Below are 23,038 nucleotides of genomic sequence, written 5' to 3'. Positions count from 1 at the left end.
AAAAAACCTAGTGAGGTACAAAATGATGAAGGAAACAACAACGGAAACAAAACGGTAGGTACAGAGGGACATAGCACTGGCTGCCATGATACAGATGCATCACTGCCAAAGATGGAATAAAAGAAAGAGGTGGCCCTCAGTAGGAGATATGGCCACCCCTAATGTCGATGCAGGTTTTGCAGTGCCTGTCCATACTTAGAACAATGTTGTTGATAAGTTCTTGCGGTGACATCGTCCATTCCTCTGTCAGCGCCATCTTCAGCTGGTGAACATTTTCTGGTGGGTGTGGACGTGCCGCTAGTGTTTCCCCAGAGCGCCCCATGTGCGTTCGATGGGATTTAGATCGGTCGGCTGAACGGGCAGGCCAATCCATACGAATAATGTCCTCACTTTCCAAAAGCATATCGATAGCTGCAGTGCGATGGGGCGTGGCGTTATCATCCATAAACACGAACTCGGGGCCAATGGCACCTCGGAACAGATGCACATGGGGAAGGATTACCTCAGTACAGTAGCGTGCACCGGTTACAGTACCGCCTTCCAGTATCTGGAGTTGTGTACGTTCATCCAAGATAACGCCTCCCCAGACGAGAACACCTCGACCGCCATATCGATCCCTTCCAGTGATGTTTGAGAGGTGATCCGTGTGCCAACCTCTTGCCAGATTAGCTGACGTCCAGAATCACTGCTGAGACTGAATCTACTCTCATCAGTAAATATTTTGTGGTTGTAACCTTTAGAAATAGTATTGGTCCTTAAGTTTTGCATACCAGTATATTATATTCTAAATGGTGGAATTTTAAAATTACTATTTCTAATCTGTGTAAATAATGCAGAACTTGTTAATAGGATGAAACAGTTCTAATGAGATTGAACTGCGCATGTGTTGTCATTATTATTGTACATTAAAATATTCCTAAGTAATGTCTGTATAAGGGCGATTCATAAAATAAGGTGAATATTCATTTCTCACTGACAAAACTCTCTCAAAAGAGGTGTCATCTGGATGAAGAATAATGCTTGCCCAACCACAGACCATCCCCGAAATCTATTCAATAATTGAAATTCGAGATCTTACCACATCTTTCCTACACGCTTTTTCCTTCTTATTTTGGCAGGGTACACTCTTTATACTTTCTTCTCCGAGAATCAGAAATTTGTGAATCTCTGACAAATTTTTATAGATGTGAGATGGTTAGATTTAAAATCAGAAATTTTTGAATTAATGTACTACATTTTTAGGCTAAACGATATTCACCTTATTTATCTACTTACTCTTATAACAGAATATTTCCCAAACAAGCTGATTTTTGTGTTCAAAAATATTCCTTTTAAATATTTAATAATCGATTACATTACTTTTTGTGTTGCTGCTCATATCTAATTGCAGGTGGTTAATATAATGCGTACCAATGTGGATAAAGTGCTACAGAGGGATGAAAAACTTTCTGATCTAGATGATCGAGCAGGTAATCTTAAAACCCACTTTAATTTTCAACTTAAAAATAGTATGTTTGATAGTACTTAACAAAACTAACATGTTTTATACCTAAGATTAAATTCTAGGAGTGAACAGAATTAAAAGTGGCTTTCTTTGAACAGTCAACATAAGTAATCGTTGGAGTTAAACAGGACATAAAGGTCCATAGAAATCAAAAATCTACTTTAACGTGTGTTTCTCTTTAATCAAATAATACTGTAATGTATAAAAGTTAAGCCCAACTACTTGAGCAATATTTACAGCATCTGGGATACGAAACTGCTGACTTTACTGGCCAAAGCCGAAATTCCTCGCGTGCTTCTGTATTCACAGATCTTTTTTCTGCCACACCACTATTTCACCTTTTCCTTTGTTATAAGTTTATGAACCCTTTACCCACCGCCGCGAACAATATTACTAGGCTTTTATGAGATTATGTATTAGGAGCTTAATGTAAAGACTTTCTAGTAGTTTGCATCTTTTGTACAGACTCCATTGTTCCATGATCTCATGCATGATGGAAGTGACGGCAGCCTCAACGATTCCAGGGTTAATAAAACGTGTAGTCAGGTTACTCCAAGAAATTACACGTGGATAGAATAATTTTTATTGGGTGGCTGCTGGAAGTTAAATATATTATGGAGTTCATTTCAGTTTTATTAATATATACGAAAGATTTATCTTTAACAAATTATCTTATAGTTTCTATAGAAAGTTAAAAACTGCTGCAATAAATGGAATTCTCATGATAATGTTTAGAAAAAACTAAAATCCTAATCACTTTTTTTGAATAACACTAAATCGTAATCAAAATTTTCTCTGGGATCAAAATTTTTTATCCAATCAAGCCCTTAATCCTTCTCCTATGTTTATATGGATGAAAAGGCCAAATTATATGAACAACTTTGGGTCTCTGATTCGTTAACTCGTATAGGTTCTGAACAGATAAGAGACCACACTTTATTCTTTGTATTTAATCTATTCTTTCAGTTTCTATAGAAGGCTAAAAAGATATCACCCGTTTCGTAATTGGAAAAAGAACATCACTGAAACTGGTATGTACGAAATTCCATCAGATAATTCGACAGTCTCGCAAGGAACTGCGCTGCTGATAAAAAGATAAATTTACCAGATTTTTCTCCAACTATCTTACACAGCCGAAATTGTCATCAAATCTTTTTCAGGAGATAGTGCTATATCGTTTTCGTGACGATATTTTCCGCGAATATCACCTCGTTCCAGCAAGTTTCTGATAAAAAAGGCAAGGTACTGTTGAAAACGAACAGCTACTTTATGACTCAATATGGATTTTCCATTTTCCATCATTTTCAGAGCATTACTAATCTATAATAAATGAAACGTCGTGATATTCCTTACTCTGTCGTTTCTGTTTCTTCAAAAAATGTTAAAGCTGCTCCCTTTGGCAGCTATATTGTAAAGTGTACGTGTTTTCATTAATAAATGAGAGTAAAATATTTTTCAGTTATCTTTAACATCTACTGAATATATTTAAATCGAACTGAATTAAATATATATGTATCACCTGAATGGATGAATCATTCAGGTGATACATATAATTATAGTTTTGAATGATACAAAACACAAATAATTGACTTTTTTTTTACAATTCACAATAAATGTTCGAAAATTCCATCGCCAACCTCAATGCAATTTGGAACTCTTGTGGTAATATGACAATATGACGTGTTGTTCTTCTGAGGTCGTATTGGCGTTCCTTTATGAGGGCAGCAGTATCCAAAATTCTAGAGAGCAATTCGTCTCTTGTGTTTTCCTTTTCTTTGTATACTGCTCTTTTCATCCAGCTCCACAAACAAAAATCTAACTGGGTGAGGTCTGGAGACCTTGGTGGCTAATGAACAGGACCAACGCGGCCGATCCATCGTTCATGGAAAGTTAGATTTAGATATTGTATCATCAGACGGGTGTAATGCGCAGGAGCTCCGTCATGCTGAAAGTACATACCAATCCTTGTAGCCAAGGGAACATCGTCCAATAGTATTGAAACTTCTATTGAAATGCAATTCAGCAGCAGCCTGGAAAGCAAAGCAATGGGAATTTCCATGACTGCTGGGAGTCGTAGTGGAACAAGTAAATACATGGGCTGTGTTAGGGTAACTAAGAGTAGAAACAGGTGCATGTATACTTGCATGTACACCAATGCTAGGAGTATAGTTAATAAATTCGATGAGCTTGAAGTGCTAGTCAAGACATCAAAGGCAGATATTGTTGTGATACCAGAGACGTGGTGTCACACAAATATAGGCAGTGCAGAGTTGGAATTTGGGGAGTACAATATATATAGGAAGGATAGAGAGGATAGGAAAGGAGGAGGGGTTATGCTGTTAGTTAAGAAAAACATAAAATCTAAGGAAGTGCATCCAATTGATGTGGGTGGACAATGCAATGTTGAGTCTGTTTGGTGTGACATAAGCACTGGGAAAGGAAAAATGAGAGCAGGAGTGTGCTATAGGCCTAATGACTCTGATGAGTATAATAAGAAACTGTACAGTGAAATAGAATGGGCCAGTAAATCGGAGTGTCTTATAATGAGGGATTTTAATTTCCCGGATATTGACTGGAATTTGTGGGTTGGTCACTTGCACACTCGGAAGGATTTTGTGGATTTATTGGATGATTGTTTTCTACATCAGCATGTTCGGGAGGCAACTAGAGGGAGTAATACTCTTGATCTGATTATCAGTAGTGATTCTTCATGCATTAAGAATCTGCAGATAAAGGAACCACTAGGTGGCAGTGATCACAGTGTGCTGAAGTGGGATTTACTCAAAGAGGTAACTACCATCAGGGGTAAAGGGAAGGGCTTTACCCCTGATGAAGGCGATTTTTTGCCTTTACGAAAGCAAAGGCGATTACGGTGGTCTGAGACAGCATTTAAATTCTATACTGTGGGACCAAATGATGATGTTACCAACAGCAAATTCAAAATGGGAAGCATCCAAAGAGTTAATCTTGGAAGCTTTACATACCAACAAAGAAATATTGTTCAGCCTCTGAACAATATTTTTTGTTGGTATGTTTAATTAGACATGTGACAGAGAAGGAAAATGCATGGGATACATATAAATTAACATGTGACACAGAAGCCTATGATAGATACAAGTTGATCTGTAACCAAGTTACAAAGGAGGTTACGCAGGCGAAAGCAGATTGCGAAAAACCTTTGGCAAGGGATGCGAAGAAAAACAGCAAAGAGTTCTTTACTTATGTAAACTCTAGAAGGAAGGGGATGAATCTGATTGGTCCACTTGATATCGATGGTTCAACTGTTGATGATCCTGCTCAGGTAGCTAACAAACTAAACGAGTATTTTAAATCAACATTCACACATGAGGAGTTATTCAGGGAGGGGAATGCCAGAGGTAAATTAAACTCTGGCAGTAAGCTAGATAATCTTGTAATAACTGAGAGTAAAGTTGAGGAGAAATTGTTGAAGATAAACATAACAAAAGGCACCTAGGGTGGATGGAATCTATCCAGTTATATTAAAAGAGGTGGCAAAGGAAGTAAGCAAACCCTTAGCCATAATTATGAGAGCTTCCCTGTACTCAGTGGAGGTACTCATTGATTGGAGATGTGCAAATTTTCTGTTTATACTCCGGCACGACAACCAAGTCAGTGGAGTTTACAATAAATCGTCAATACAAATATTTATCGTATTTAGTAGTCACGGGCTTGAACCCCGGTCCACTCAAGGAACGCGTGCTATGCACTCTCGCTCCTGACCACTGGGCTACGTCAGGCCTGTATGTGACCCCAATCCACAAAGGAGGATCAAAGGCTGACACAAGTAATTACAGACCTGTGAGTTTAACTTCTGTTCCAGGAAAATTAATGGAGGCACTGGTTAAAGAATCATCTAGACAAGACTTCAGTTATAGCTCGGACACAGCATGGGTTTGTTAAGAGAAAGTCTTGTCTGACAAATTTGATTGGATACTATGATGTAGTCACAAAGGAACTGGTTGCAAAGAATAACTTTGATATCATATATTTGGATCTTAGAAAGGACTTTGATATTGTTCCACATGGAAGACTGCTAAACAAATTGGAGCAGTGTGGCATTGGAGGCAAACTGCTGCTATGGATAAAGGGATGGTTGAGTGGGAGAAGACAGAGAGTAGTAATCAATGGACACTGATCTTCGTGGACTAATGTTATTAGTGGAGTCCCTCAGGGTTCAGTATTGGGTCCATTGCTGTTTTCTGTATTTATAAATGATATTTATGATGGTATATCAGGCTTAATGTCCAAGTTTGCAGACGATACGAAGATTGGCAGGGTTGTTAATGACACTAATGACAGTACACTGCTGCAACAGGATCTAGAAAAGTTCAGCAGATGGGCTGAGAGGTGACAAATGAAGTTTAGCATTGACAAATGTAAAGTACTACATATGGGAAGCAGTAATCCCAGAGTACCGTATCAACTCTGTGGTACAACACTGACAGTAGTAGAGAATAAAAAGGACCTGGGAGTAATTGTGTAGCCAGATATGAAGTTTTCTGAGCAGTGCAGACGTTCTTCAAGGGTAGCTCATGGTGTCTTTTCAATGATATACAGGAATTTTTCTAGCAATAATAAGGAGGTGATTATCCCCTTGAAAAGGCAATTGTCAGGCCACATTTTGAGTACTGTATGCAGGTCTGGAGGCCTCATTTCAAGAAGTATGTAGAGCTGTTGGAACGAGTACAGAGAAGTGCAACAAGATTAGTGAATGGAACAAAGGGTTGCTCTTACGAAGAAAGGCTTAAATTTTGCAAATTACAGTGTCTAGAGGCTAGGCACCTGCGAGGTGATCTGATTGAGGTGTATAAAGTCTTGAATGGTCTGGGCATGCTCAATGAGGATGGAAGTCTTCCTCTTGCGCATAATAATCACCTGAGAGGGCATAAATTCAAATTGAGGAAAGACAGATGTAGGATAGATGTGCGGAAGTTTGCCTTTAGCTAGCGGGTGGTTGATTGCTGGAACAAACTTCCATCTGTCGTTGTAGAAGTTGATAGCTTAAATAGATTCAAGGCAGAACCTGACAAACATTTGGAGCGAGCGGATGGGTGAAATAAGGGTTGGTTTTTTTTTTTTTTTTTTTTGGCTGATGCTATATAAGCTTGCTTTCTTGCATCATGTACCTTTGCTAATGCTAATACTAGTAGTGGAAGTTCGTTTTGCGGCCCTGTAAGACGATTTTGTAACACAACAGACCCAATGAACTGATTATCGACGGCACCTCAAAGAAGCGATGTTGAAAATTTGTTTCTACAGTGACATGTGGATTTTTGTCTGACCACCTATTGGATGTTGTTGTTACCGTCATGGGTGAAAGTAGTTTCATCGCTGAACTGTATTAATGGAATTAATATTCGATTAGTTGTATGTAGAATGGCTACAAGCCGTGCTAATAGGACTACGTTCTACCGACTGAAGAATGTGTTATATTTCATCCACATTTTGTTCATTTGCACGTTCAGAAATATGAGCACTGGGAACTGTACCAGTCTCACGCAGTTTGGTGTAAAAGCTCTTGAATCCGGTAATCTGCGGTTAGGAAACCGTCGATGGTATTCTCTACAAGCAGCAGTAGCACTTCGATCCCAAAAACCGTAGACAAACAACATACCGGCATATTCAACATGTGTGAAGATGTGCGGCATTCTTAACAACACTTCTAACACCAAACAGCATGAGGATAACTGCTTCTTGGTCACATCTGATTCAGGGAGCTGTGCGCGCCAGTTTCAAACAGCTGTATCTCCGTATCCATTGAGAATTGGACACATGTTTACATGAACTTTTTCACTCAGAATAATCGCGACTATAACCTCCCAAAATATTTACTATTCCTCCTGAATCACCCTGTATATGCATAATGTGCTTATTATCTTCACCATGGTCCACATGTTAAAATTCGACTCCCAGTAGGTGGATTTTCATTAAATTTTATATTTGGGCCTTTTAGAAAGATTTATCGAGCCACCCCAAATTTTATTAAAATCGGACCAACAGAAATCCGGCTGTTATTATTACTTTTTTTATTATATTTCATCCACACCTCACGTTGTAGTTGGAGCACCACATATTGTTTGTTGCCATGAGTTGGTTGGCGGAATGGATGGACAAAATGATGGATGCGTAGAAACGAAATGTTCTCGGTTTGTAAGTAGTAATAAATCATGGATTATTACTATTTCTTAAAGTGACCGAAATTTAACGCACTGCGTACATTAACTAACTTGATTCTTTTTAACATAACTCCTAAACTTTCATATGAAGTAAACGTTTAAGATGATATCTCTGTTCCTAGAAATCTTTGGCAACTAGCCAGCGAATTGACAATGAGTAACCTAAAACACATTAAGGTAATTCTGTTCTCCACTTATTTGATAGTGCCATGAATTAAAGTTCCAAGATATTTACGTTTTTTTATAAACATGTTTTATATGAGCTCAAGTTCTCCATCTAAGTATTTTTGGACTTGTAGAGAAAAGTATTTAATTCTTGGTTGTAAAAGACTGATTTCTATCATTATTTAAATAATTTCCTGCGTATGTGATTTTTTTCCCCCCATTTCCATAGTATATTTTAGAGAAGCATGAAATGAATAAAACCTGGTAAAAAATTATGTCAATGTCCTCACGAGGATTATTCGATTTTTAATTAGTTATGAATATTTGGAACTTTAGTTTTAAGATTAATTTACCATTAAATTAATCTCTGACTTCTCTTTCAACTGTTTTTTTTTTTTATTGGCCTTTATTAAAGTTTTCCCGATATTTGATTTTAACTGTACGTACACTAGTGCTAAAAAGTTAAGAAACAAACGCAAATACGCAAATGTGTATTTTCAAATAAACATCGTTTATTAGTTTATGTCAAAATTCATAACTCATTCGTTTTAAAGTACCTTAACAATGCGCATAGACTGGACGAATTGCAATCCAAAATTATAACCTTCGGTCAATAGATTACTCGTGCTGAGAACGAGACTGGAGATATCAATTCCCATTCTTGAGTAAGGGCTGAAGCAATGGAGATTTTGGACAGGGTCAGTGATTGAATCTTCATCCCCTCAGTAGAAGACATTAGGAATTCACTACTGGACTGAAGTCCAGGGATGTGGCTAGCCAATCCATACCAGCTATACTGTCGTTTTAAAGGTAAGGGTTCGCTATGAGAATGCTGTGGAAACATGATTTATCTTCCACGAAAAGAAAGTCTGGACCAATTACTACTGCAACGAATGAACATAAGGTTCAAGGATCAAATCTCGATATCTTACAACTCTGTGAGGTTTCTCTAGAACTTGGAAACATTGAAATCTACACGTCATTGACAGTGATTGCAGATCGTGCTGTTTTACCACTCCAGACGTTTCTGTTCACGCAATGATAGTGGCTTGGAATCTGAGTTCCTGTTCCCTTCCGACAGAAGTGCATCAAGAATTCGGTTGAAGACCGTATCTGGATTCATCAGTGAAGCGTACGAGAGTCCATTTCTTCTGTGTCCGGTCAACGGGTTAAGCGAGAACTGTGTATGTGTAACAATGACCGGCACAGATCTGCGACCTCAACCCAACTGAGCATCTCTGGAATGAACTGGAATGCAAAATTATGGTAAACTCCATCAATGAAGAGGACCAATACGGTCCTCTTCATTGATGGAGTTCACAAAAATCTTTAAAAGTTGTGAGACAATACTACCGTCTTTAAACCAAAAATTAGTGGAAAGACTTCCAGGACGATTGAAACAGTAATTATAGCCAAAAGTTGACTAAACGCTATTTAACCAACTTTTGACTATAATTACTGGATATAATAATTTTTTACCAAATTTATGTCCAAACTATAATTTTGATATAATTTTGGCAGTGAAATTTATTTTATTTATTGACTGATCTCCCGTATAATTTACCTCTATGGTTCATAAATATAACCCTCATAGGGCACTAATGGTTATAATCACCGTCCTCCTCACACGGGTGGAAGAAAGCCTTAGAATCCTATCAACGACGCAAGGAATTTTTATAGTCTTTTTACACAATGTAGCTGAGCTAGTAGGCCTCAGGCAAGACTGCGTGGTTTATTACTTCCATAAATTTGGTTTTTTCATCCAGCAACTGACCGAAGAACACCCTCAATTACACACATGAAAAATTAATGCCCACTGCCTTAGTGGCTTTGGCACTTAACACAAACCATCACCATTGCTATAAATATTGGAATATTTATTGGAAACCAAGGTTTAGATAAAGGACGAGATTTTAAGGTGGAATGTGGAATAAAGGATTCCATTCCTACAAGAATAATTTTACTGACACGATCGGAGCAAATGTTGACGTCAAAAGTTTTGAAACAGTAATCCGACCAAGGAAAAGAAATCTCGCAGGTCATTCCATTTTGCATTCTTGTAATGCCAAACAACACGAGGTTGGGAATAGCCATGAGATATAGGCTCCATTGGAGAAGAGACAATCACCAAGTTGTGATCTGAGGTGCCTAAAGGACCACTCACTTCGACCGTGTACTTAGAATGGTTGTTTGTGAGAAAAATATCAAATGTGTTTGTTGGCCGTATGGTTAGAATTGGCCGGTAGTTTGGTAGGTAAATGAACAATCTGTGCGAGATCATTAGTAATTGCAAAGCCACAGCATTTCGACAAGCTGATTCTGTGTGACTGGAAAACAGAAGCCAACTGGAGTTGTGAACATTAAAATAACCAAGGAAAATTACTTTACTGTTAGGAAAGTTGGTCTTGAGAAAGTTAAGTTACAAAGAAGGGAAGTCAAAGTGTTCCAAGTGATTAGTGGAGTTGGGAGAACGGTAGAGACCACAGATGAATTTGACAGAATGAGGTATATCTGTTTTGGGGATTACCCTGACTTCTAATCTCTCTTGGTACAAGCACATTACAAATATTGCTTCCTCTGCATCTAAAAAACTTGGTTTTGGTTTTCTCTTTTGCTCTGGGCGTTACTTTTCTTCCAAACAGCTGCTCACTCTGTACAAATCGCAAATCTGCCCTACCATGGAATATTGTTCCCAGAATTGGGGTAGTGCCCACAAAACCTCTCCCAGGCTTCTAGATTCCATTCGGAAGAGAGCAGTTAGGTTAATTGATGATTCATCTCTAACAGAGTCTCTCCACTCGCTGTCTCATACACGTACTGTTTCTGCTGCATGCCTTTTCTACAGATACTTCCATGGGTATTGTTCTTCTGAATTAACTTCTATAATTCCCGCTCTCTCTTTCAAAACAGTCCGAACACGTGCCGCCACCAGCCAACATCCATTTACTGTCCAACTTCAAACCCACAGAACCAACTTTTCATCTTCCTCGTTTATTCATTCAACTGCCGTTTTCTAGAACAACCTTCCTTCATATGTATTTCCTGAAAATTACAGTGTACCGAAGTTCAAGTCTAATATCAACAAATATCTTCTTTTGTCTTCTCAACCTGCAACCCATGCACGGTACTAAGTACTATAGGTTCTAATACCTCTCGTGTTTGGGGTTTTCATACAAAAAAAACATATGTATATAGACTTAGAAAAGAAAGACAATTGATTAATTTAGAAACTGACCTATACATACCAATGAAATCAAAGTTTTCTTTAATGACTTTTTTCCTCCATTCCGACTGTTGTGTTACAATGTAACGGAAAAACGTGTTCTATTACACTCTAGAAACACGCTTGACTGAAATATTTCTTGTAATACTAGTTCACTTTAACACTTCGAAGCTGTGTTCATATAGTCTATTTTGAAGTATATGAAAAGACTGTAAATCAGCCTCTCTTTCTCGAGATATGGTTTTATCTTTCACGCAGCAGAAGCTTTGGTCACTGTGACTAAATATATTTCAACACAGTGATATATGAGTAGCCGCAGGGACACACTCCATCACCTTTGAAAACCCAATCCATCATCCAACTAGGAACCTAGAAAGATCGAAGTCCAATTCATCAATGATAAATGCTTATCACATTGAACTACGGCGACAGTTTGTATGTCACGTTATGTTTGACATGTTTACCGCTTTGTCGTGCTAATGTGTTCCATCGATAACATTCCCTCTCTTCAGTCCAACAGCGACACGTTCGGTCACTACCGAGTGCAAATTATTAATCTTTTTTGCTACTGTCGGCTCGCTAGCCTAATTATCTAATGATTTTTGATACACAAATATCCATTTCTGCCTTGCTTCAGAAGCTGCGTTAGATTCATCATACACCTCGCCCTCCTAAGTTGGAATTGTGGGTGTTCACCAATCGTTTTTGATATCTGTGGTGTGAAAAATCAGAGTTGTCGTTTGATATTTTACGCCCAAGCAACTACCGATATGAAGAATAAGTATGCGTGTATTCTATTGTCCAATTTACTGTTTTGAGGGATAAAAACCCGAATTTCCAGACTAAAAACTCACGCAACCCTCGCTGGAGATGACCAACTCAGTCCGTGTGAAAATGGAGCCCATGAAAGCTTCTACCGTCTTCGAGGGAAGTATTTCTCAACTTAATAGCACTAACTTTGAATATTATCCCCCAATGACTGCCCAAAATATCTCGTAAATTATGCATTTCATTATTTCCCACTCTTAACTGTTTCATTACAAAGCAAAATGAAAGTCAAGTTTGTTGGCTTTTAGCTGAACCTTCGTATATAAAATTTTATTTTTGGCATCAGAATATTTTTATCTGAAAGATGACAACCCATCCGTCTTCTTCAAATATCTTTGGACGTAATATGCTTAGGACTTCGCTGGGATTTCAGCTCTTTCTGAGAAATGTCTTATGATTGCCTTTAAAATACCATGTTTACTGTACATAAATCACTTCGACACAGAGCGCTTTCAAGTATCTGTCAATACGTCCTACGCTATTCGCTTCGATAATTCTCAAGTGCTTCTTCGGTTCCTTTGTTCGTGTTCTTATTATAGCAGCATACCCAATGTGTATTTTTAGTAGTACTACGGTAAAGTCATCCTGTTATTGGTTTCCTTCTTCTGCAATAAAGAACCTCTTAAAAGTTCTTTTTTTTTAATTATAATATTTGTTTCTTACTGTTGAGTATTTGCGAATTTCTCCATTTGCCAGCGTTCTATATTTATTGAGTCTGTAAGATTGCGTGTGTATGTGCATTTGGCGAATTTTTCTGGTTGTATACGCCATGAGTAAAGTGGAGAATACGTTTTATTTTCTTCCATGATAGGGTACGGTAGATAAAAACAACAGAAGCAAAAAACTTGCCTTTAGTACTTCAGTATTAAAATAGAAAGGTTACAATCTTAAAAAATAAATCTAATTACTAATAAAACCATCGCATAATAAAAACAATGAAATTGGTTTCATTAAAAGATTATAATGATACTAAGAAAGACTTAAACCACGTGAAAATGGATTCGCAGTTATATTTCTTAATAATCTTGCAGAGTCCTAAAAAAAAAACAGTTCGGATTCTCCCTCTTTCATATCAAAGGTGGAGTTCCTCTAGGCTCCTCACTTGGCCCACTCTTGTTTACTCTATATATTAGTGATTCAACATTGTTGCTCAATAGCCTCGAGGCAAAATCTTTAGTGTTTTCAGGAATTAAAATGTTATAGGATGGCTCAAATTTTAAACGGTTCAGTTCTACAACCTAGATCTCGACTTCTTTTAGTGCATGGCTGCAACAATAAATTCTCAGTCAGTATTCAAAATGCTATGTGAGTCTTTTTCATGTTTTTGTACTTCACATCTTAACTATACACTATTAATAGTTGTTAAATTTCAAGGGTTATTAGATTTAAAGATCTAGGCGTCTTCTTTAACCCCAATACAATTATTTTCCTTATCCCTTTACACGTTCCTAACAGACAGCCTTGTCTCTAGGATCTTTTTCATCTCTTTTAGAACTAACTAGAGTATATTTAATCCTCTTATTACAATATTGACTCTTATTAACGATCTGGTCTTGGTTCCCTTTATGGACGCTGACACTTTCATTCATTCTTATTTAAATTTTTAACTTTTATTTGTTATATATTTATCTATTGACTTTTTTTATCCATCTTTATTTATTTTTTTCTTCCAATGTTTCGCTTTATTAGTATGTTTGCATTTCTAGTTTTGTTGTTGTCTTATACAGTATTACCAGGATTTCTTGTTTTACATAAAAAAAAAAAACGTCCAGCAATATGCTTTCCTGCGTTGAAAAATTTCATAAAGTTGTCAACTTCAAAAAGCCTATGTTCCACAGAACTATATTTTACCATCAGCTTTGCAAACATTTTCACTACCATCGATCAATGTTTGATTTAAAATTTCTCAACAAGATCATTGCTAGCCAAACCTCAATGGCCTCAATGGCCCTCAACTTCTTGACCTACTGGCCTTTCGTGTTCCTCTTTATTCACCAAACAAATGCTTAAGTTTCGCATTCCGGCTACTAAATTAGATGTCAAAATATTCTTCTTTATTAACCAATCCATCTTTTGTCATCCAGTATCAGCTTGACCTTTCAACAGGTCTCTTTAAGGCCTTTTTTTTGCTCCTCAAGAAAATTCATCTCTAACAAGACAGCTAATAGGTCATTCATTTCGCTTCCTCTTCAGTTGAGGCTTTCACATCCGACTGAAAAGAGTCTTCTTCTGATTGATTTCTTTTAGCTTTTGCAGTAGTTGCATTGCTTTTATTTATATCAGATTCTTGCATTGTCGTGTTTGCTGATCATTCTTTCTGTATGGGGTTTTCTCCTTTGTGTACATTTGATTTTTATAAATAAATATCTGTTGGTTTGTTGTCATCACATTCTATTTAATTTTGATGAATAGGAAGTTTCATTGACTCCTTTAGGAGTAGTAACCTGCAACTGGTCAAGCTATAACCATTTGCAGAGTTGAATATTGTTTGGTTAGCACTAAGGTAGCTCAAATCGTAATGTGTCAGCATAGCTTGTATATAAAGAATACGCGTTCAAGAAGGCTTTTAAAATGTGCCAGTTTTTTTGTTCTTTTTGAATAGACTTTAAAATTAAAGAATTCTTCTTACACATTAAATCTTAAATATAATACAACTGTCAGGAACTGTTGGTCAGGCGAATTAAAGAGAATAAAAAAAGAGATGATAATAAAAAGTAATTATTATTAATTTTTTTTTTTTATTTCTCGTATTATTGTATTCTTTCAATAGCTTTCCTTATTGTATTTTGTACTTTAATTTAATACGCTTTCTTTGATTTACACGACTTATGTCAATATGTTCTCTGTAATTTCCAAGATACAGATGTATTTTTCTGTAAATTTTAGCGTTTCTAATGAATTTCTGCTTCCATCTGCCCTTTAGTATGCTTACTTAATATCTCTCTATCTTCTGCAGAAGCCTTAGAAGAAGAAGCATCCGAATTTGGAAAGAAAACTGGGAAACTGAAAAGAAAATTTTGGTGGAAGAACTGCAAGGTACGTTAAGATATTCTTTTTTCTTATCCTTTTTCCGGGTCATCCATTTTAGGTCACTCGAATAATGATGAGCAACACTACGATGCTCATCATTATAGGCTAAAATTGTCAAGATTCCTTGGTGCTGTCTTCTGACGTTTGGCTTTCTAAAATATGATCATTCATCATGGATATTCCCTGTGGCAATATTACTGCTTATTTTGCTCAAGTGATAGCGAGTTTTTAATTCATTTAATTCTTAATTTCCAGAGTAACATCATTCACCTCAGATTAAGAGCAATTCTCCAGTTATGAGCTAACAGCTGTTCAATCAAGTGATTAACTTTGGATAATAATGCATACCATTATCATTTTAAACAAATTATAAAGAATAATTAAACGTACAGTACGCAAATGTAAGTTGCCACATGGTATGATCATAAATTTCTTGGTGTCAGATAAATACTGAGGCTTCTTAGTCGAACCGGTGTGGAAGACAAGCGATCTTTCCAATTTTCACAAAGGTAATATTGTTGGAGCACGTTTAACAGGAACACAATTAAGAAAACAAAGGAATTACTGGTGTGTCGAAAGAAGCCATATCAAAATCATACAATGAGTGGAAAACAAAAGGTAAATGCAGCTCAAAGAGGAAAAAATACAGGAAAGAGTCGGCACTCGAAAAACGATACCGTACGAATTTAAAGCGAATTATGCTTCAGAATAGAAGGTCCAGTGTGCAGCAGACTGAAAAACTTAAACTCCTGAACTATGCAGCAGGAGTTCAAGAGCACCTATAAGAAAGTTTTTCTCGTCTACGGCACGATTGTACTGTGGAACAGTGAAAAAAGATCATGCGGTCTAACAAGTCTCGATTTACACCTTTTTTCAACAATAGTATGGGGAAAGTGCGGCTTGAATTTCTTGAAATAATGCATCCAGACTGTCTGGTAACGACCACTCAGCCTACTGGAATGGGAAGACATCATGGCATGGGACATGTTCTGTAGGTACGGACTTGGCCTATTCATATTGTAAGAAGGTCGTGTTACCTACAGTATATATATACACTTCAACATTGCTGTATGCTGGTTACAACAGTTGCATATGTTGTTGTGGTTACAAAGTTCTTGACTTTTCCTGATTGTGATTTTATGTAGTGAATGCAAAGTCGAACTGATATATCGTATTGAACTGATATATCCTCAAAATTGGAGGTATTACGTTGATGCTGTATATGATGTTATCAACGCTGGCAGACGGTTGATGCTGCATTTGATATCATCCGTTCGCTGGCGAACGATCCTTGGCAATGTCCATTTGCCAGGAATGATAACCAACTAGTGGTAGTATATGTTGCTATAAATTACCTGTATAGTATTGCAAAAGATGGTTAGGTGAGGTTGGCAGGAAAGCTGACTGGGATCGCCTTCTTTAACAAAAGCATTATTGAAGAAGGCGGTTTAATAAAATAAAAACGTAAATCATAAAAATAAAAACAAAAAATAAAATATATATTTCTGTCGTATCGAACCAACTTTACTTTGCAATGCTTCACTTTTATCCGGATTGCGATGGATTCTTTCAAGATGAGAACGCGACTGTACAAACATTGCATCTGAATGGTTCGAGAAACATTCCCGAGATTTCCAACATCTATCCTTCTCGCCTAATTCTCCTGATCTGAATCCAGTTGGGAATGTCTGTATATGTTGGAAAAGACAGTTCGGCTTCGCAGTTCTCTACCGACCCCCATACAACAGCTGACAAACATCCTAATGGAAGAATAGTCAAATCAGGATAGAACAGTGGTCACAATTCCTACCTGTTTTATGGAATAAATAACCCGATTTTCCAGGAGAAAGAAACTGATACAGCCCTCCTCCACAGACAAGCAGTCGTGGCCACTGTTCTAGTCTTTGGGCTGTCTAATGAAAAATTGCTTTTATCGAGCTACAATCTAAACTTATTATGTCCATTATTTTTCCCGACTAACGTTGAATGCCTATAGATGTCCACTTGAATATATTGATCAAACCTAACCATGGTTTGATCAATATATGTCTAATATTCACCAATATATTCTGTTATGATTTTTTTAAATAAAAGTACTCTGAAAACTGAAAAAGCACTCGCTCACCTTAATTTGTGGATCAATTCACTGCACAAATAATTATATTGATATTAAAGCTTTACATGTTTCTGCTCTGAACGAATATCATAAAAGTTGTAATCGTGAAAATGTAGATAAAACATAAAGAACACAAGCTTTCGCCTGTAAGTCCCCTTAAGAAATAAAATAAAATTAACTCTAATCCGAAACTGACACGCAAACTATCCTAAGAATATACGCAATTACAAACACAATATACTGACGCCTTATAGCCTTACTCGCTTTGGCACTTAACACACACACACACATCACCTAGCAATAATTTTAATGTATTTTTTATTATTGAAAGCATTTAATTTTTATCAATATTTGCTTACTAGTTATAGAAAAAGTGTAATTCATAAGTGTAATTTTGTCCATAATATTTTGTCTTTTATTTTTCAGATGTTGGCCATAATGATTGGAATAGGATTAGTGGTAATAGTCGTAATAATTGGTAAGTGTCTTAAACAAAAGAGCATAGGAGAATTTAGTCGAGAACAGTTTAATGTGTTATCCTGCATCTAATATCATTTGCTAATGTTCCTTAATTATTTAAAGAAATACTAGATGCAGTTTCTCGATATATTTATCAATTCCTCTGTATGTTCGAGTCTCAAGATTTGAAAATAATAATTTGAAAATAATAATAATAATAATCGAAATCATAATTTGAGTGGAAGATAACAGTAGAAAGATTATCCTATGTTCAATTATTCACAAATAAATAAAAACAAATGCAAATTAAAAATATTTATTTCGATTACTTTCAAAACTTATATTCTCCTTTATTGCTTAATAGATATGTGTTTCTAACGTTGACTGTTTATTACTTTCAGAAGAGCTAGAAGATACATGGCCCTCGCGGGTAGCACAGTTAGTACTCGATTTCCACCCCACATCGGGCAGGAAAAGTTCGAATCTCGTGGATAACTTTAGGAATTTTTATGAGCTTTTTCACAACATGGCCAAGTTTTGGGCGAGAGTAGTGTGGCTTTATCTTTGGGAAACTCGGTTTTTCGTCTAGCAAAGAGAAAACTAACCACAAAACACACGCAATTTACAGACATAATATATACAGCACAATATGGCCTAAGTTGCTTATGCTCTAAAATTCTACAGCAAACAAACAGAATATATGTTTTTTGTTTATATACAGTATATAAAGTATATAAACGTACAGTATACACATTGTTTATATACGTATATAAAGAAAATGATAGTGGAAGGATTAAAACTGACGTTATTTATTCCATTCTCATTTTTTAACATATTGTTTTTGATTATCAATTATTTCGATTATCCAAATAATCAATTACTTATCATTTGTTTATGGCCATCGTTAATTAATGCACATTTACATCCATACGTTATTAGATATATATAAATACACACACATATATATGTGTCACTAATAATATCACTAAAATGGAACAAGAAACCAACCACAAAAGAAAATAGATATAAGATAAACACAGCAAGGAACCTTTCCTAAATCGGATAGGAATATATCATAAAATATAGTTATTATTTCATATTCACCATTAGAAAGACACAATATGGCCCTAGCAGCCTATGTGTCGTTAAACTCAACAGCAAGGAACAAGCACAGACGACCGTTGCATCCAATCTCGTCAGAGGGCCCTGGATACAAGAGTCGTGAAAATTACTGAATTTCAAACGTGGTGCAAATTACTGCAACTGACGAAGACAGACATTAACTAAAGTAAAGCGTCAGCTCGCCGAAGCAATAAAATCACATCACGGAGACCCTAATGCAGCAACAGTAAGAACAGAAAAGTTTAACCACTCACTGCTAGACTAGACTACAGCCAAACAAAGAAGGAATGAAATTGATAACAGAAAATAAAAACAGAATATGGAGGGCAGTATGAGCAGCGCAATACTAGCAATGTTAGCATTAGCATTAGCAAGGGCACATGATGCAAGAAAGAAAGCTTATATAGCATCAGCCAAAAAAAAACACACACACAGACCCTTCTCATTTCACCCATCCACTCGCTCCAAATGTGTGTCCAGTTCTGCCTTGAATCTATTTAAGCTATCAACTTCTACAACGACAGATGGAAATTTGTTCCAGCAATCAACCACACGCTGGCTAAAAGCAAACTTCTGCACATCTATCGTACAACTGTCTTTCCTCGATTTGAATTTATGCCCTCTCGGGCGATTATTCTGAGCATAATATCCAACAACACGTCGTGTAACAAAGATTATTATTATTTTTTTTAAATATGTATTATTTCTATAGGTTACACGACGTGTTGTTGCGTTGTTAGATATTGCTTAAGTTAGTGGTCATCTATTCTTTTTCTTTTCAAATAGTCTCAAATAAATATTCTGTTAGCTGTTTCAAATCTCAAATAGTTTGTTAGTTGTTAAAACATATCTATTGTCTACATTCAACTTTTTTGAGTTCATTTAATCATCTCAGGACAGAGGTTAATCCTTCTATGCTGTGTAGAAAAGGCTTATGTTCCAATCCCTCTTAGAACAATCAAAAAGTAGAAGCTTAAAAATATCATGTACTTCTTAAAACTGATAAATATATTTAGAACTATTCTATATTTTATATTTGAAGGATAAAAAGGATATCGCAGGATAAATAATACTTTATCCCAATGTTCAGTAATTCCACATTGAAATAAGACCAGGATTTGGCAATGCATTTGGGTTTTGAATAATGAATACACGAAGGTGAAATAAAAATTAACTTCTTTTCATTTTATGTTTACTATGTTACACTTTCTTAAATTTCTTTGTAATGCTCAAGAATGTAAAAAAAATCATACTAGGGCTACCCAAGAGCTATCTTACCTGCCCATCTCCACGCCAGACACCGATTAACTCACCCATGGAATGAAAAAAGCCCATAAAAGTTCCTTACATCATTGATAGGATTCGAATCCGGGCCTCTTCAACTCGGTATGTGGAGGATAGCGTTTATATCCACTGTGCTACTCGTGAGGACTGCTAAAAGGTGTAGTATGTAAATATTTTGCATGCAAGGTGTACAAAATATTTATACATTACGTCCATTAATAAAATTTAAAAAGTTTCGAGATGTAGCCAATGCAATCACTGCATGTGGCTATAAACGTATTATTTTATCTGCTTAGAACAAATTGTTGCAAGTAACTTTTTTACTGTAATGCATAAATATATTAACTAGTTGCTTATGATAATAAAATATTTATCAGTTTTTCTTATTTACGCTTTCAGTATGGGCTGTCACAAAAAGTGGATGAATCTCGTATCCTGTCAGTTCAGGACTTCCCTTACTAAAATTGGAGAAAGCTTCTAATTTCAATTGCTCCTGAAGCTACCAACCGTAATCTCGTTGAATGTGGTTTTAAATTTCTCTTATTTAGATATAACTGTATATTTATCCTTATTCATTATCCGGATTATCAGTCTGTGGTAATGCAAACGCAGTAATCTCTGGGCCTATGCATATATATTAAATATATATATGTAGAATATAAACAAGTGCAGTATATGTGTATCTGTATACATGTTCATTTATTTATGTAGATGTAAAAGTGTATTTTTCTGGCAAATCTCACTTTCTTAGTGCCACTTTATATAGACATGGGGGAAATTATAAATGCGTACTATTCATACATTTCGTTCTTTTACATTTTATTTATTGCTGAAATAGAAGGCTTGTGTTCGTCGATTGTCCAACGAAAAGGAAGATAAATTATAGGTTTTTTAGTAAACTTCGACAATAGAATCTTCTCCTTATTCCTTTCTTTCGTTTTGTGCGATTTTATAAAACTGCACACGCAACATGAAGGTCAAAATAATTAGGAATATGTGATTTTTACAGCCTAATTTATTGACCTAGAAGAGTTTATAATGTGAGATATTTTCGTATATACAAAGATTATACACCAGAGGTCGCTTCGGAATTTCTAGCTGCAGTTGAAGCTTTGAAAAGCGTATTTGCTTTTAGTTTGAGAATGTGTACTACAATCAGGAAAGTGTATAAAAGGTTTTTAGAGTAAAATGGTATAGGAAATGCTACAAGCCACAAAGGTATTTCAATTTTCGTCATAACTGGATTTCAAGAGAGAGAGACGAACACTATTATGACAATTAGCAAAAGTATTACGCATGTGATAAAAATTTATTCTGGTTCTTAATTTTGTTTCTGTATTCTTGTTATTATTATTATTATTATTCATCATGCTTTCCAGCTTATAGATGTTTATTATTTTCTATTATTATTTTTTTATTTCGCTGATAATATACGTGCTCTTTATTTGGCATGATGCCTGAAATATTATAACTTAGAACAAACTTATCAACTGATCTTCACTAAATGTACTTTACTGCAGATTTTATTTTATAAAAAATGTTTCTTTTTTTGTTTACTTGTTCTGTTGAACTAGCGTAAACCTTAATTAAAATAAAACTTTAAGTTATCACAAGTATAATTTACACTTATTTTATTATTATTTTTTTATATTTCAGCTTTAAGTGACATTTCGTTAAAGCACTCACTTATTATCTCTGATCCACTGACTTCCAATTTGATAATGTGCGCATTTTATCTACTTGTAATTTTATCAGAAGAAGAAATATTAAAATAAAAATCATAGAATTGCTGAAAATAAAGAAAAGCACTGCAATGTGCATCTATTTTCACTTATATGTCCTCAACAGTCTTCCTTCAAATACACAATATGTGTAAATGCATTCGCCTTAAAAAGCAAACTTCTTAAATCTTTCTATTCCTATTCAGCTGATATTTTTCGTGGTATCCAAGAATGTATCCTTATGCCAGACTGTTTTTCATAGCAAACAAGAAAAAAAAAGTGGTTAAATCTTTCCATATATGCCGTCCAGATGTATTTTACAATGAGGACGTTCTTCGTTCGGATTTTCTTACCTAAGTGCTTTCTTACTAGGTGCTAAAGGATGTGTGAGAGAGAAAGAGAGAGAGAGAGAAGCAGAAGTTTGTATCAGATATAACATACTTTACTGTGCCTATCCTTTCCTTCACTGGTATATGCAAAATGAATTTCTCTCTTCTCGCATTTCGCAATGCCATTTGCTTGCTTATTAGATAAATACCACTTGATACACATGTCAAATTATCTGCTGTACAGGGATTTCTGCTCTGAAGGATTATTCTTCGGCAAGATTGAAGAATAACATTCAGTTATTGACAACATACTTAATGTTTAGTCTTAATTATGTGCTTACCAAAGCGATTAACATTTAACAAACATTATTCTAAAGAATAATGCTTGTTAAACAACAGAAGAATTCCTACTCATAAATCTTCAGAATTACCATACTTATGTGATAAATTTATGGTGATCTTCTCTTCAATTTCAGCGTCGAAATTGAAACGGGGTGATAATTTTACCAAAATATTATTATCTGAATATCAAAATATCATTTGTATTTTAACAAATGCATTTGGATCACGGTATTATAAAATAGTGCATCAACTGTAACGTCGTATTTGCTGTACTTGTTTGATAAAGTGGCCCTCATGTGTTTCAATAAACGGTTGTTCTTTGTGTAAGATAATGAGCTGTAATGTCATACCTTGTATTACTTTATAATGATAACGACACTTGTAATCTGTGCTTCTTTCTGTGAATATATAAGTTATTTCTGTCGCTTTACTATTTCCTGTAGCTTTAAACTGTAATTTTACAATGTGCCTTGTTATGTCATGTTTGTGAAGATTTTTATTTATAATTTTGGGTTTGGATATGTATACAATGTACTGGTAACGACGGACTGCACTAAGGAGTAATTAAGGTGAATTATAAGAAATATTCGAAATTTCAATCCAAAATGAGAAAAAGTTTGTTCTGATTATTGGTTCCTTACTTCTTTTTTAATAATTTCGCCAGTTATGATAATGGAACATCTTATAGATGGTTTATTTATTGATGATAACATCTACC

At 35.6% G+C, this 23,038-nt stretch overlaps 1 protein-coding gene across 1 annotated transcript in view; it reads left to right on the top strand.

Annotated features, from left to right (window-relative positions):
- Nucleotides 1-21,203, top strand: part of LOC150085317 (vesicle-associated membrane protein 3-like) — a 36,871-nt gene extending 15,668 nt beyond the window's left edge. Inside the window, exons 3-6 of the mRNA XM_090373151.1 lie at nt 1,391-1,469; nt 14,874-14,953; nt 17,490-17,541; nt 20,328-21,203. Of these exons, the coding sequence (XP_090229277.1) occupies nt 1,391-1,469; nt 14,874-14,953; nt 17,490-17,541; nt 20,328-20,353 (237 nt within the window). The 3' untranslated portion in view covers nt 20,354-21,203. The remainder of the gene's footprint in view (nt 1-1,390; nt 1,470-14,873; nt 14,954-17,489; nt 17,542-20,327) is intronic.
- The last annotated feature ends 1,835 nt before the right edge of the window (nt 21,204-23,038 follow it).

This window comes from Mastigoproctus giganteus, chromosome 5 (assembly GCF_048544385.1).
Source record: "Mastigoproctus giganteus isolate SK-2022 chromosome 5, ASM4854438v1, whole genome shotgun sequence".
Taxonomy (NCBI): domain Eukaryota; kingdom Metazoa; phylum Arthropoda; class Arachnida; order Uropygi; family Thelyphonidae; genus Mastigoproctus; species Mastigoproctus giganteus.
The sequence above is the reverse complement of the archived record's forward strand: the minus strand, read 5'-3'. Positions and strand labels throughout refer to the sequence as shown.